Source organism: Dipodomys spectabilis, unplaced genomic scaffold (genome assembly GCF_019054845.1).
Source record: "Dipodomys spectabilis isolate Male_0828 unplaced genomic scaffold, ASM1905484v1 ptg000081l, whole genome shotgun sequence".
Classification (NCBI taxonomy): domain Eukaryota; kingdom Metazoa; phylum Chordata; class Mammalia; order Rodentia; family Heteromyidae; genus Dipodomys; species Dipodomys spectabilis.
Genome location: NW_024870758.1, coordinates 15,277,934 through 15,295,010, shown reverse-complemented (window position 1 = coordinate 15,295,010; position 17,077 = coordinate 15,277,934). Strand labels below are relative to the sequence as shown.

The 17,077-nt window shown below is 37.3% G+C and overlaps 1 protein-coding gene across 2 annotated transcripts in view; it reads right to left on the bottom strand.

Annotated features, from left to right (window-relative positions):
• Positions 1 to 17,077, bottom strand: part of Lypd6 (LY6/PLAUR domain containing 6) — a 128,417-nt gene that overhangs the window by 24,513 nt on the left and 86,827 nt on the right. The window contains exon 2 of one of the 2 annotated variants that reach the window (XM_042683568.1): positions 1,676 to 1,864. In XM_042683568.1, coding sequence (XP_042539502.1) covers positions 1,676 to 1,793 — 118 coding nt within the window. In that variant the 5' untranslated portion in view covers positions 1,794 to 1,864. Of the gene's footprint in view, positions 1 to 1,675; positions 1,872 to 17,077 lie in introns of those variants that run through there. The other variant, XM_042683569.1, reaches the window with a different exon arrangement.

Genomic DNA, 17,077 nt, shown 5'->3' with positions numbered 1-17,077 from the left:
AAAAAAGCAGCCAGATGAATTTCGATGCAATTAACCAATAGGCATCAGACCATAACTGGCAAAAGGATACGTGGCAAAATGTAAAGAAATTATTTTCTGCCTAGCAAAAGCATATTTGGAGCTATAAAAAATGAGTGTGCTATATTTTTGCACCCTGTATTTGCTGACTAAGCTAATGATAACAATGACATAAATAACAACCATTTGATTGTCCCAAAGGCATAGGCCTGGGATTTTATGGATATTATTTCTGGTACATAAAATTATGTAACAGAATATGTGTAATTTTACCACTTTAGAAATAAGGAAATAAACACTTAAAACACTCTAACATCAATTGAGCATTTACTACAGTTCATACTCATTTCTAAATGTTTTCTATGTTATTTAATCATCATAAAGTATGGGGATTTGTCTCAAGCCACATGGTTGGGGAGCAGCTCAGCTCGGTAATGATCCCAGGTTTGGTAGACTCCAAGCTCCTATGCTGCCACACACTAACTCCCAGATAAACCAAGTTTTATATACATAAAAAATAGTTGAAAGCTGGGCACTGGTGGTTCACACCTATAATCCTAGCTACTTAGGAGGCTGAGATCTGAGGATCGCAGTTCAAAGCCAGCCTGGGTAGGAAAGTCTGTGAGACTCTTATCTCCAATAAACCACTAGAAAACCAGAAGTGGTGTTGTGGCTCAAGTGGTAGAGCACTAGCCTCGAGCTGAAGAGGTGAGGGACCGTGCCCAGGCCCAGAGTTCAAGCCCCATGACCGAGCAAAAAAAAAAAAATTGAGTTCTATGGAGCCAAAGGAGTCTGACTAGTTGCCACTCTATTGTAGACTCTGAAATAAAGATATATTTCTCCAAAGTAAAGATGATTACAAACACACAAGCAAACAACCTTGATGAGCAGAACATTTAGAAAGAAGAATGTACCTTCAGGCCAAAGCTGAAGACCAGAACATAAACAATATTCCTAGTTCTTGTCACCACTGGCTAGAGAAAGCACAGGGCTCTTGGCTGGGCTAGAGTTAGGTGAGATGGGCCAATACAGAAGAGGAGTCCCACAACAGCAAAAAACCAAACAGAGTCTAAAGGAAGAAGAGACACTGCTTCCCAGTGTAAGATCCAGAAGACCTGAAATTCTTGTCGAATCCACAAACCCAGCCCCTGATATATGCAAATCAGAAACACAAGGGTTGACATGGATAAGACAGAGGTCTACATTAAGGTTCACCCCCTTAAACATAAGAAAGCAAAAAGGTAGGGAGAATAGGAAGCTGTGGGAGGTAATGATGCTGAATCTAAGAACCAGAGGCAGAGAAGGGAAGACCTAGAAAGGACTGACTTTCTACAAAACCAGCTACCTCTTGGGACACAGCAGCTGAGAGGTTCACTTTGATTACTGGCTGGGGATAGTACAGTAAAATGAAAGGGTATTTAGAATCAGAGTGATTTGGTAGAAAAAGGGGGCGGGGAAACAAGATAAATAATTTGATGTAAAATAAAAAAACCACATATATCCTGTGAAAAGGTGGGGTAACTACTGTACCCCCTAACTGAACTACCAGATGTTTCTCTTGCATCAAAACCTCCTTTCTGCTGGATGCATTTCAATCTCCTTCTTACTGGAAATCAAGTGCCATTTCTTCAGTGAAGAGAACAAATGTGAGTCTTACTTGAAGGATGGAGGTAGATGATGTCTTTCACTGTGAAGTCTCGGGACTGAGCAGCTTTCAGACAATCAGCCAGCAGGCTCAGGAGCAGGAGCCAGGCCAGGGCAGAGCCAGGTTCCATGGCAGAGCAACGTTTCACTCATACAGAGGGCCCCTGAGTGGGGACACAAAGCGATGGGAGACAACTTGCACCTGAAATAGGAAGACAAACGCATCTCAGTGACTAGTAAGCACAGGACTCTTGGCTAGCCTGGGACAGGTAAGATGGGCTAGATAGGCACAGAGATCCAGGATGCAAGAAAGCTGGGAGTCATAGGAAAAAACTTTGTAAATGGTAATTTTAGAGCACTTAGAACATTCCAGCCTAAATCTACTCCTAATCAGGTTGCGAAAGCTCCACTGGTAGCAATCCCTTCTAATATCCAGCAGAGATGGTATCAGGAGAGATTGAATTTTAATGAAATCCTGCTATTTTTGCCAGGAGGCCAGGGGATGGCTGCCAGAGAGCAACAATAAGTAAGTCAGATACAAAAGCTCAGAAGCATTTCCACCATAATGGTGTAGGCCAGCACAGAGCGAGGCCTTACTGAGTCTTGTGGCTATGCAAAACAGTACAACATAGACTCCCTGATTTGGAAAAGAAAAGAAATACAGGTAAGTTGACCTCAACCAAACCAAATCACCTTAATAGCACAGAATCTCCTTAATAGAACTAAGGTATGTTGGTCAGATACTACTGAAGTCGTTTATAAATATCAGCTTACTATACTAATAGCCCTATGAGTTAGGCATTATGGTTCATTTTAAAAAAAACCAAGGTCCAATGAATAGAGGCATAGGAATTTTAATTTCAGGCAATTGGAATTTCAAGTCTTTATAGGCAATGCTGTGTTCTTCCTAAGATTGATTAAGGATATGTAAACAAAAACGATGATAAGACATATTACAGCTTAGCACTAAAGAATTATCCACTTTGTTATTTATTCTGATTTTTTTTTTCATTCAAAATTGGGCATAACAGAAGTTTCTAGTAGGATTAAATTGCCTAGCTCACTTGGAATGCAGCCATATGTTCTAATTTATATGTGTTTTCTATTCACTTACCCTCTTCTTAGCTTACTGTTGTGCTTGCTCCTCACATGCTATTTTTCAAATTTTTATTGTAAAGATGATATTCAGATGTTACAGTTATGTAAGTCAGGAAATGAGTACATTTTAAATAATATCTGTCACCCCCTCCCTAATTTTCTCCCAGTTTTTCATCTCTTCCCCAAAGTTGTATAGTTCATTTCCAACATAGTGTCTAATGAGTATCATTTCTGAATTGATTCATCCTTTTTCAAGTACTGTCATCTCTCTTGCTCATGCAAGGAGTCAAGGTTAGATATTGCCTTATTTTAACCTAGTGGAAAAACCATAATTTGGATATTTTAATCATATACCTAATAGAAATATTCAACAGAAGTTTTTTTGAGTAGTATAAGTTTTTAATTACTTCATAAAAACCAATAGACAAAGACTAAATATTCTGAGAGAGAAAAATAGAGAAAATCAATACGGTCTAGTCAGATATTTTAGTATTAAGAACAGTGTGAATCCAAACAGAATGATAAATTAAAAAATACAACAATGAACTTAGAAAATGGAACACTCAACTGGGCGCCGGTGGCTCACACCTGTAATCCTAGCTATTCAGGAGGCTGAGACCTAAAGGTCACGGTTCAAAGCCAGCCCGGGCAGAAATATCCGTGAGACTCTTATCTCCAATAAGCCACTAGAAAACCGGAAATAGTGCTGTGGCTCAAGAAGTAGAGCGCTTGCCTTGAACTGAAGAGCGTAGGGACAGCACCCCAGCCCAGAGTTCAAGCCCCACAACCAACCAAAAAAAAAAAAAAAAGGAAAATAGAACACTCAAAAGCATCCCAAAACAGCTGCAACTTACGATACAAGCACTTTTTCAAAATTACAGAACAGGATACTATTAAATATAAATACTGCAATCACCTTATTAAAATTATTAAAAGGGGCTGGGAAGGTGGCTCAGTGGTAGAACGCTTGCCTTGTATGCCAGAGGCCCTGGGTTCGATTCCTCAGCACCACATAAGCAAAAAAGAAAAAAACCTGGAAGTGGCCCTGTGGCTCAAGTGGTAGAGTGCTAGCCTTGAGCTGAAGAGCTGAGGGACAGCACCCAGGCCCAGAGTTCAGGCCCCACGACCGGACCCCAAAAAAAAAATTAAAAAAATAAAATAAAATAAAATAATTAAAAAGTTTAAATGAAACCAAACAATAGACAATGCACTAAAATTATTTTCAGATGTATCTGAGTTGTCATTATTTTAAGAAATATTGAGGAATAGTTAGAAAATAAGAGTTCTGATCCAACAATGTCAACCCTACCAATTTTATCTTATTATGCCATCATCTGTTTGCAATTTGGTTCCCTGAACAAACTCAAATTCAGGATGAGAATAAGTTTTTCAGCCAGTTAATAAATGTGACTGCCAGGAACTGGACTAGGCACTTGGTTGAATCACATATTAAAAAAAAAACCAAGAATCAATTATCATTCCTTTGCTGAGTAATTGTTGAGTAACAGAGACAAACATCATCTTAAATGGATGCATATTGCTTCATTTCACATCCATGCTGGTACTCATGTCCAGCATAGTGGGTAGGTATGGTTAGGTTGCACTTGAGGGTTATACTGTACTTGAGGGACAGTCGGGCATAGCACACAGAACCAAATATCCTTATCTCTTCCCAGGTCTAGCTTGACAATCACACACAAAAATGTCTGGAACATTATGCTTGTAACTATAATCATAAATGTGAAGAAATATATTCGGATGAAAGACTGGAAAACAGAATACAAGATAATATAGTAAAGGCAGTTTATGGGTTTGTTAGGGCTGCTCCAGAGCAAAATACCACAGGCCAGACATGGGCTTAAAGAACAGAAACCCTGAAGTCCAAGGCTAGGGAGTTAACAGGGTGTTTCTACTAAGGCCTCTCTCCTTGGCTTGCAGTTAGGAACCCTCTCACTGTGTCTTCTAAAGGCCTTTTTCACTAGTGTCTCTTCTTATGAGGACACAGTGCTACTGAATAGGACCCCACATTTATGATTTTATTTATTCTTAATTACCTCCTTAAAAGTCCTGTCTCCAAAAGCAGTCACATTCTACTGAGGATAAAATTTGACTTATGAATTTGTTGAGACCACATTTCAGCCCAGAGGACAAGCTTGTCTTGTTTTGTTTTTTCCCATTATACAACATTTTTTATCACATGACATGTCACAGAGCTCATAGTGGTGTAAACGATCTGAGGTTCCAAGGAGAGGTGTGGAGCTCTGCCCACCTCAGAAGCAATGATTACCCTCTGCAATGATTACCTGTTACTTCCTTTGCTCCAAATGTGGACTCAAAGACAACTCAGTTGCCACTATATAAGGATGGCATGTTTGTCAGACTCTCCCAGTCCCTCTGCTATTATCTGTGCCAGCTTGTCCTGTGTTGTGCCTTAGACATGAATCATAAAAACATCTACTTGAAAGAAAAACAACATCCAGATCCATGCAACAGAAATAAAACTTAATTTCAAAAGCTATATACACTTCCAACATATCTACTTTGTGACCCCCCCCAAGGATAAGCTAATTGATATAGGAAATAATGCTTAAAAATTTATAGTACTGAATATCATAGAAAAATGAATAATAGAGTAGACTCATGCTAAAAATTAAAGTTAAATAGATGAGGATTTAATATACCAGAGGGTTTTTTTTGAGAAATTTTACAAGTCCTTAGAAAAGGACTTATAAAACTTATTTTAATTTTAATTAATTATTCTGCTGTAATCTTAGGCAGCATTTTCCATTTTCATTTTATTCCATTTAAAAGTTGAAATTCTTATAGGCTGTCCCTCACCCTGACATACCAATTAATTGTCATTGGGTTTGTTTTTGCAGAATAGAGAGAGAACTTGGTACCTTGCAGTACCTCTCCTGGGATGGGACAAATATCCTAGATTTGAGAACCAGTGTCTAATATTAATCTCACAAGTGTGGAGTTGAAGAGCTCCGTTATAGAATTAACGGTACCTCCTGCTACAACTACTGCACCTGAGGGCAGCACACAGACACACTTGGTTGAAATTTTCAGTGTTCCCTGCACTGAAAATAGGTAGAAACATTTTCATAGGGAGTCAGATGAGATTTTAAGAATATAAAACCGTTTAAGTAACCATTATGTAAGACTGAATAATGCACTCTCCCTGAGATGCCCACACCGTGGTTCCCAGAACTCTAAGAATTTGTAATTATGATGGAAGTGGAGGATCCTGACACGTGGAGACCTAATTAGATTATCCAAATGAGCCCAAAGTCAACACAGAAGTCTTCTTGAGAGGCCAGCAGGACAGTCAGTGAACAGGAGGAAATGTGAAAACAGAACCAACAAGATGAAGTGAGGTGAGGAAGGGACCACAAGCCAAGGAGTGCTGTAGGTTCTAGAATCTGAAAAAAAAAAGCAGAAATGGATTCGCTACTGAAGTCCTCAGGAAAAAAAAAAAGTAAAAAACAAACAAAAACCAGTCCTGCTAACACTCCAACGTTAGCCCAGTGAGACACATGAATTAGTAGTAGTAGTAGTAGAACCAGCAGTAGAAGTACTTTGTGTGTGTGTGTGTATGTGGGTGCACAAGTCTTTGGGCTTGGTCTCAGGGCTTGGGGCATGTCCCTTGCCTTTACTTGCTCAAGGCTAGCATTCTGCTACTTAAGCAATAGCTCCACTGCTGGCTTTTTGCTGGTTAATTGGAGGTAAGAGTCTCACAGACTTTCCTGCCCCGGCTGGCTTCTATGTCAGCCTCTTGAGTAGTTTGGATTACAGGTATAAGCCACTGGCACTGGCTATTTTAATTTAACTCTAAATTTCTTTTTACTGAAATAAAAATTAAGTAACATAAAATTTGCCATTTTAAATTTCATCATATTTAGTATTTTCATAATGTTGAATCATTATCAACACTTAAAAAGTCTTGTGCCCCTTAGCAGTCACTCTCAATTTCCTCTTCTCCCGACACCCCAATAACCACTAATCAATTTATATCTCTATGGATTGGACTCTTGGGGATAGATCATACAAAGGAAATCATACAAAACATGATATTTTGTGTGTCTGATTATCTTTTCCTTAACACAGTGTTTCCAAGGCTTACTCATAATATAACCTCTCTTTTTATGTCTGAATAATATTTTATTTTATAATGAACATTTGGATAGTTTCTATTCTGGACTACTATGAATAATGCTGTTATTGACATCAACATACACATTCTTAGGTCAATATTTGTTTTTGGTTTGACATATTCCCAGATGTAGAATTGATTGGCCTTATAGTTAATGTGTTAACTTTTGGGAGAATTGCCAAATGTGTGCCCTTGCTGCTACAAAATCTTATACCCATATCAGCAATTATGAATATTCTAACTTCTCCATGTCCTTGTGAATGCTACTTTTCTTTTCTTTTTTTTTTTTGTTAAAACAAACTTTATAGCCAATCTGGTAAATGTGAAGTGTATTCAGACTTGCATTTGCAAGTGACTGAGGTTGAGTATATTTCTATGTTTATTTGTGATTTTTAGAGTAATGTTATTCAATTTATTTGCTCATTTAATTTTTTATTGTCTTTGTACATTCTATGGTGAGACAAAGGACAAAGGAGGAACCAATGCCACAGTGATATTCACAAGACAATAATTTACAAATTATCTGTACAGGTTGGAGGGGGGTTGGGAGGAGGGAAAGTGGGAAAAAAATGAGGGAAGGGGTAACAAGTTTGACAAGAAATGTACTCTTGTATATACACTTCTTTAGGTTGGGGAGGGGAAGGAAAAAAACAAAATGCTTAAATAGGGATACAGGTTGACCCATTGTAACAATGAGATGTACAAGACACTGTGTTGAAAAACGCACTTTACAATTTAGGTGGGGACGGGGGAGGAAGGGACGGCCAGAAAGTATAGTTGTGGAGGTGGGAGGGAAGAGAGGGTAAGGGGAAAACAAAGGATGAGGTAACAATGCTTGATAGGAAATGTACTCATTGCCTTGCTCATGTAACTGTAATCCCTCTGTACAGTATTTTACAATAAAAAACGTGTTAAAAAAACTAAAAACAAAAGAAATGTTCTTATTACCTTACTTAATGTAACTGTAACCCCTCGGTATATCACCTTGACAATAAAAAACAAAAATAATTCTTTGTACATTCTGTTATAGACATTTTCAGATACAGTGTATGGTTCAAAGTATTCTCTCCAATTCTCTGTGTCATCTTTTCACTTTCTTGATAGTGTTGTTCAAAACATCAAAGATTTAATTTTTTTGGTAAAGTCTACAGATTACTCTTTATAAATATAGATTCTGTTTCCTCATAAAAGTCAAACCTAATGTACTAAAAAGAAAGGCTCAATGAAGTGCACAAGAAAAGAACTTGTCTGTGTGTAGCTCATCATGTAAAATGATATTTATTGAAATGAACTCCCGGAAATGGAAGCAAGAGTTTTTTCTTTGTTGCTGTTTTTGTTTTCTTTTCTTTTTGTCTTGTTGGTTGGTTTATCTGTCTTTTGGAGGGCAACAGGGGCACAGACATGGTGGGACAAAGGGTGATTAAATGCATCAGGGATATTCACTAAATACTATGTTGAAAATGAACTATACAACTTGTGGGTAGGGATGGGAGGGAAACCCAGAGAGAGAGAAGAGGTAACATTATCCAAAAAGAAACGTACTCTTTACCTGACTTATATAACTGTAACTCCTCTGTATATCACCTTTTACAATAACAGTAAAATGCATTTAAAAAAAAAAGAACTTGTCTAATTTTCAGTGGCAAAGGCTATATTAATTCCACCTCCCTTTTCCATGAGCCAAACAGGGTGGTCAGGACTATTTATTAATGTCACTGATGAGTCCATTCCTGCAGCACACCACCATGCAGCACTAATTCTGTTAGTATTTTCTAGGAACTGAGAAATGAAAAATGAATGATATAAATTTACCAATAGTCTAGCAATGGCAAAAACAGTTTCCAAAGCATTTTTTCCACCCAAAAATTCTCAGTAGCAGATAAAGATATGATCTCCCCAAACTCATAGATGTTAGCCTGACCATGCTCAGATAATATGAAGGGTTTTTCCTGGGACTTTGATAATTTCTTCTCAAGTCCGAAGTGCCTTTGGACTGTTCTAGACATTTAAAAAAGGACATTGTGTTACTCATCTATAACATTGCTATCTGAATATGCACTGTGAATCTCATCGCTGAATAAGAACTGCAGCACAATTCTCTTTATGAAGAAGTACACTCTCATTTTCACAGCTCTGTGACCTTTCATTTGTTATTTATGAGCTTTTGCAAATCTAATACCACTCTGACAGATTTAATTTGTGCTCTAAATTACCTTTGCATGAGTTATTCAACTGCTGGTTTTATTCCAATGGAATACTTACTAGGTTCTGAAATAGGAAAAAAAAACTAGTTGGAGATGTATGGGACTTCCTACACTTGGACAAAAATTATAAAGAGCTGCACTCTGAATCTTTGCCCCATGGATGATACTATATAACATAAAGGAATATTCTTATACTAGCCATACAGGCAAGGTGATATAACCATAACCCAGGTCAAATTTCACAAATCTATACCCTAATTGTTATTTCATATACTGTCCATAAAGCAAAATATTAATATTTCTGGAATTGGTTGCTAGAAGAAAATGAAACGTTTCTAGAAATTATACTTACTTAAAAACTACGTAGCGAAGAGAAAAGCCTCAGTAATAAGTCACTATATAAGCAACTATGAAGCAGACAACTAAGATAAATCCCAAATATATTTCAGATCAAGTTTAAATGTTTACAATTGGAGCTAATTGGAATTCTGAGGCCTGACAAGTCTAGATTTGATTTTGAATATATATAAATCATTTGAGGTATCTTGATGATCTGAAACAGTAAATACAGTTGCCAAAAGAATAAACTGGAAGCATGTCTTCACAAAAATCAGAAATCATGTCTTTGCAAAACTAAGTGTACTTAGTTATATCATTCTGATCACAAGTATTTTTCTAGCACTGGACAATTACTCAGAATATGTGGTGGCTTTAAAATATGCTTGAATTTTGTTTTACACGTTTCTACTGAGAAGTAGTGTTTACATTCTCTGGCTGGGCCAACCTTAATAATCAGTTGAACAGAATGTGGTAGAAATGACACTGCATGATGCCCAAGGACATATCAAATAGAAACAATATATACCAGTGCTTAGAATACTCACTAAATGACAAATAGACTTAGTGGTTAAGGCTACTGTGACATAAGGAAGTCCAAGTGGTACAGACAAAGCTACTGAGATTTCCCAGTGGAAGAGAGCTTGCCAGGCAGATACCAGTTACCTCTCTTCCCCACTATTCCAGCAACAGCCACACTCGGATTACAACTGAACAGAGATACCTAGAACAGGCTAACCAAGCTCATTCCACATCTCACCTTCAGAATCATAAGTAATAATAACATTTCTTAACATTATTATTATTAATGCCTCCAGCCACTATAAGTGATTTGTTAAGCAACAGTCTGAAACATTAGGAAGGAAAGCAAAGAGTTAACTAAGAACTTTAATGCAATTCATAAAAATAATTGCAATTTCCAGGACATATTGAAAGCAAAGTTCAAAATACAAAGCAAATAAGATATAATCAAAGCTTGGATTTGGCTAACAAAAATTAGAGTGTCTCCTTAACTGTCCAACTCAGACATTGCCAGACTTTTAACATTATTTTTAGGAATTTCCATTCCTCAACCTGTGCTCCCTCAGGGCTTCCCAAAGTAGCTCCAGAAGCATTTCCAGTGAGTCTCTTTCCCAGCTTTTCCAGGAGAAAATAATTCTAACAAAGGAGGTAGGTATATTCTGACTATAACTGCCAAATTATGCGCCTCAGTCCCTGAAATAAGAGTACAATGTCAACTTTATCAAAATCATATGGTTTGAAAGCATAAGGAAGTGGTTTCCCAAATGTAAATCTAAATGTGGTTACTTCAAGACGTAGGCCTGAATGTGAATCACACAGATGTGTACAATAACAAACACTATAGCATTAAAAATCACTCGTTATACAGAAGTACAAAATGGCGTTAATGGTAGCTCAAATAAAGATTGCCACAAATACCAGAAAGGAGAATGTTACCTACCTGTCCTTTCTTCCTTAAAAATGGAATACAGTCAGTTGCTTATGGCTCATGCTTAGCTACTCAGGAGGCTGAGATCTGAGGATCATGGTTCAAAGCCAACCTCAGGCAGAACAGTCCATGAGATTTTTATCTCCAATTAATTACCAAAAAGCTGGAAGAGGAGCTGTGGCTCAAGGGGTAGAGTGCTAACCTTGAGCACAAAAGCTCAAGGATAGTGCCCTGAGTTTAAGCCCTAGACTATCACCACCCTACCCCCACCCCACAAAAAATAACCCACCCCATTACAACTTTTCACATCAAAATATTAGGGTGAAATGGGTGAAGTGGGCAAAAACATTCTAATGGAATGAATTCTGTTCTTCAATTTTTCCTTTTTGTATGAATGGGTCATTCTACTAATTCCAGTTACGTGTTGCTATATTGGAGCATCATGGACTTCATAGATGATACCACTGACCACTGCTATTGGGATCAAGGTTGGATATGATCCAAGCAGGCTACGCAGAGTTCAAAGAAATAATCAGCCATTCTCAAGATACAACGCTCAGGAGAATGTGTTTGCCATGTTCCTCTCCAAATGGAGAAGAAGAAAAGCTTAGTAGAGAGAAGAGTCTCAGCAATGTTCAACCCTTGCCTTTCTGGCAAATTTTGAAGTCTCCTTTTAACTATTACAGTAGCCTTCATTTCTAGCCAATGAATATCCTTCTTGCCCAAACTAGTTTCAGTTGGTTTTCTGCCTCTTGAAGAACTAAGAGCTCTCACTAATTCAAGAATCATCAAAAAGTGTCCAGCCACTAGATAAAACTTTCCCTGTTAGAAATGTTTTGTACTTAATACTTCCTTAAGAATTGTCAGTGAAAATGTTCAGATTTGTTTTTAAAATGTCACTAACAGAGAACTAGACAGAGATGACTCCATTCAGACTTTGTAGCCCCTGATACTTCATTTCCAGACCTATAGGGTGACAGATGTTCACATTCCTGATGTGAATTGAAGATTTAGTTGCATAAAAATCAATACTTTAAAAAATTTTCACTTACTTTTCTAGAGATGTTGGCAAGGCTAGAGTTATAAGAAAACACAGCCTTTTTGCCTTGTCTCATTCTGATTTAACAGCCAATTGCATCAAAAAAAAAAAAGTTTCATTTCCTGAAAGATAAATGATGTCTGGACAAGTATGCTTAGCAATATATTCACACTTTAGAGGATGTGCTACTTACTCCAGGAGCCACTGTGCTTGCTGGTTCTGCTTATTGGCTGCTTCTTCTATCAACTTGAGAGCTCTTGGGACTGAAGAAAAAGTGTTTTCAAGTGTAAGTAACAGAAAAGAAATGGAGTCCAAGAACACTCCATGAAAGAATGGAACAGAGGGCAAATTTCAGCCTGCCAGTTTTTATTTGCTTGGAAAGGGTCAATGGTTTAGAGATTTTTTTGTTTTGGTGTCTTTTATTAAGATTTACTGTCTGAAAATGTCACATCTTCATTTTTTCTATGAATTTTTATCTAAGCCCTCTCAAAATTGTAGAAGTACAAACTGTACTCAGTAACAATATGATAGCTATAAGTGAATTAACTTAAAATAAGAAATAAATACTCTTATGTTCAAAATAATCCAGTTCCCAATCTAACATTTTGACCATTAGGCATATGGCTTCCATACTTTTTTGTTTTATTTTTACTTATTTTATTATCTTTAAGTAGATAAATCTATCTCTTAATCAAAGAAATTATCTTTGTATATATAGACAGATCTGTTCTGTATTCAGAATGATATATTCATCTCCCTTTCACTAAATTTGATGGTTTCCAAAACATCAAAAACAAAGAAGAAGCCCTAGTAATAATTCTAAAGCAGATGCTAGTTGGATGTGGTAGTACACATCTGTATACCCAGCTACTCAGAGCATGGACGACTTGTATTTCTAATTTGAAGCCAGTCTGGCCAAAGCTAGCAAGTTCCTATCTCAAAAACAAAATAAAACATACAGGCTGGAGGTGTGGATGAAGCACCTGCCTACCATCTAGGCCTGGGTTCATCTCCCAGTCCAACAAACAAACAAATGAGTAGATCCTACTTCCTAGAGATCTATGCAGATATTCTGCACTATTTGAACCCAACTTTATTGCAGGGACAATAGTGTTTCAGGCTACTTTGTTCTACATTTTGAGAGAGAATGAAGACTTGGTTGGAAGCCTGAGGACTCCTAATTTCTCCAAATCATCCATCCCAGTACCCCTGACACTACCACCATTCACCCACATTAAGTGCTCTGATGTCTGTTGACATCTGTCTGACATCCCTTGCCATGTGATCGGAAATTATGAAATATTCTTCCCCATTACATTATGTTGACTAATTTCCTACTCACAATAAAAATCTAGCTTCTTTTTGAGCTATCTACAGTAAAATATGCTCATTTGCCCAAGGCTCATGGATTCAGGGGACAAGAGGAGGACAAAATTCTTTTCCCTTCTACTACCGATTACAAATCATGGATTTTCCTCTTTAGACAAATTCTCTTCATGTCAAAGGCCAAACAATATACTGATAAGACAGCTGACAAGGAGGAGTTTGAAAACATGAAGAATATGCCTCATCTTCAGCAGTAAAATTTCTTAATCTGTTCTCACCCAAAATTGAGAAGTATCAATTCATGCTGGATGTTTGCTCTTACTCTGCATGGGGAAAATTTTGCCCATAGTTTCAAGAATCCTGACCCAGATTTTGTCACAAGGCCTTGACGATTACTTCCATTTCATCCTGGAATAATTTAAATTCAAGGATGAACTGTAATTGCTAGTATGACAGATGTGGGGAGATCATCTAGAGTTTCTTATGAAGTTGGAGAATCATTCTATGCTCTCTTGTGAAAAAGAAAAAAAAAATCAAGCAGCCAGCATCAAAACAATAGCTTATATTGAAAACCATCTGGTTAATGTAATTTTTTTCAAACCACTGGATTCCTCAGTAGCTAACTTCTAAATTTTAACTAATGCCTCTCATTTGATAAATGACAGGTTAAGAACAAATCTATCCATGCACCTGTCTTCCAAATCTTTGATATCTTGAGCTCCTGATAGCATAAAGACCATTCATTTAATCATTTTGAAATGGTACCAGATTGGTAAAAACATCCTAACTCTCACTTGACTTTTCAAGCACAATTAGCCATTTAACACAATTATTTAGAGGAAAGAAGAGTTTCCTTAACCTAAGACTAAAGACAAAACAATGTATTCAGCGAATTCCTAACCTGTGTCATTGAGGTAGGAACACTTACTTGGTAATACAGAATCATCATTTACAAGTCTTCATCAATGCTGATTATTAAAGAGGTCCATTATTGTAACCAAGAAGAACGTAATAACAATTCATGTAGTATTATTCAGGCAGAAAAGTATCCAAGAGTAATCAATAAAAGAGTATTGTCTTTAATAATAGAAAAATTTTGTCCTGTATATAAGTAATTCACTTCTTAAGGAAAAAAATACTGAGTCACTTCTTATGGATAAAGAAATCCTGTCATCTAAATCTATTCCATAATTTCTGGCATTGAAGGAGCCAAGAGGGTATTCATATCTCCTCTCATTATTGCATTTTTCTATTCTGGCTTTGCAGTTGTCTTCCTTATGTGCTATGTCACTTCATTCATTCATTTATTAATTCATGCACCCACCAATCATTCTTCAGGAGTCACACATAGATAATGTTATCTATTACACACATTACTCTTAATATTCCCAGTTTAATACCTAAATTATTGCACTCTATTAGGAAAATCATTAATGTTATTCTTTAAAGTCTACAAAAAGGCTGGTCTACAGGGAAGAGAAGATGGATGTGGGAGTTTAATCAAGTGTGAACATGGTTTGATATTAGTGTACTGTCCTTCCAACCAAAACAAGGTTAAGATGTAAGATACCAGGTAGAGAAACCAGTTGATATGACAATTTCAAGCCCCAAAAGGCCCTTGGGAGAGAGAAATCATAGACATTATAAATGAAACCCAAAAAGACATAATGATGACATAACCCGAGGGACAAGTGCTAGCTGTGGAATATGCTTATATTTAAGTAAGCATTTGGCGTTTTAGGGGCTTGTTTACTTACTAGGGCTTCAAAGTTCAAGACAATGATGTTGGCAATTCAGACATGCCAAAGTCATAATGAAGTGCTTCTTTTAAGTGCAAAGTTGAAAGGTCTCAATAGAAAGGGAAAAAAATCATATACTGAGATTGCTTACATCTGCAATAAAAAAAAAATGAATTTCCTACCAGTGAATTTGTAAAGAAGAAAACAGACATTACTACAAGCTCTTTGGTCACACTTCAAACTACAAATGTTATGGCCACAGCAGGTGCTAAGTGCTTAGTTAAGATGAAAGAGGCACTAAATCATAGGTTTCAATACTACCCATAGTTTCTGGTACCCACATTGAATCTTGGAATTCATCCCCTGTGGATAAAGGCAGAATTATTTCATATCATATTCTTCCATAAAGAAAATGTCCTTTTATAAAAGGCTTTAGGTCAACTTGAAGCCCTGACTTCTATGTCTATGTCTTGCCTGAGATGCACTACCTCTGGTGCTCCTGAGAGAAAGAGAGCCTGTGAGTTGGACAGAACGAGTCCAGCTATTCCTCCAGCTGCCTAGGAAACTGGCCTTCAATTGCTTTGTCAGAGCTAGGTGATTATGCTGAAACTAATAAACAACCTAAGATTTATTAAATTTTATAAAGATCCAGATAAACTTCTAGTGACTAAACAAGTCCCCTAGCTAGGACAATAGTAATAAAGAGGGATGATGAAAATACAATGTTAAAGTTCCATTGTGACAACATGGATGAACCTAGGAGACCTTACAATAAGTGAAATAAGCAAGGCACCAAAAGGCAAACATTTCATGAGTTCACTGTATGTGGAATCTAAAGAATTTCAACTCTTGGAAGTAGAATAGAGTGGTGATTTCCAGAGGCTGTTGGTGGATAAGGGGTAAACAGGGAGATGTTGGCTAAAGAGTACAATGTTTCAGTTAGACAGGAAGACAAAGTTCTGGCAGACTATTGTATAGCATTTGACTGTACTTGCTAAAATGTATTGATACTTGAAAACTGCTTTGAAATTGGAGCTTAAATTTTCTCACCACAGAAATGTTAAGCATGTGAAGTACTGGAAATGGTAATTAGCTTGGTTTCATCATGACACAATGTATATATACTTCAAAACCTATTGTACACCACAAATATAAACAAGTTAATTCTAAGTGAATAAATACAAAGGAGAAAGAAAGGAAGAAGGGAGGGAAGAAGAAAGTGAAGAAAAGAAAGAACAGGGAAAATGTCAGAAGTGATATGACCATCAGTGCATAGGTCATGAAGTCAGTGAAGAATACTCTTCAGAGTACCTGAGTACCTGGGTACCTTCAACTAATTTTTATGACTCATAATAATATACTTGCTTTCTTGAACATGGGTTAGGTTAATAAACAGAAATATATGTTGTCATTTTCCCTTCATAAAATATGACAGAAGGGATGCACTAGCAGAGAAAAGTCTTTTGGGACCTGGAAAATAGGACTGAAGCTAGAGAAAACCAATTAAATAAAGCCCACTTTCCTGGGCAAGTTCTAGGGCCCTGGGCCAAATAAGGTCAAGAGAAAGGCCCTTGCTTGAGATAGCATGTATCTTTCAGCCATTCTAAGAGAGGTTCACCTTGTCACCCTTGCCAAGTTAGAGCACAAGGACTGGACAGATGGGCCTGGACAGACAATGAAGCCACACCATAGGCACAAATGGGCTTGTCCAGGAGCAACTGCAGTACTCTAGGGTCCTCCAGCATAGGCAGCCCCAGTCTCCTATCACCCTCCTTCCTAGGTTATTGTGCTAATACATTGAATAGTTCATGGAAGGTATGCAGAGCAGGCCTAAGAGCATGGGCTCTGGACCCAGTCCACAAAGGCTGGAATCTTGACTCTGCCATTATAGCTGCATAACTTTGGCCAGGTTTCTTAACCTCTCTTACTACTACAAATTGGGAAAATGATTATCTCTCGATCCCAAAACTTTTCTGGAGATTAAAGCTGGCATGTGCTAATAGAATTCTGCAAGCTGGCTTGTGCTGCTTGAGAAAGACATTGTCTGGGAATTGTTTCCTTTTGAGT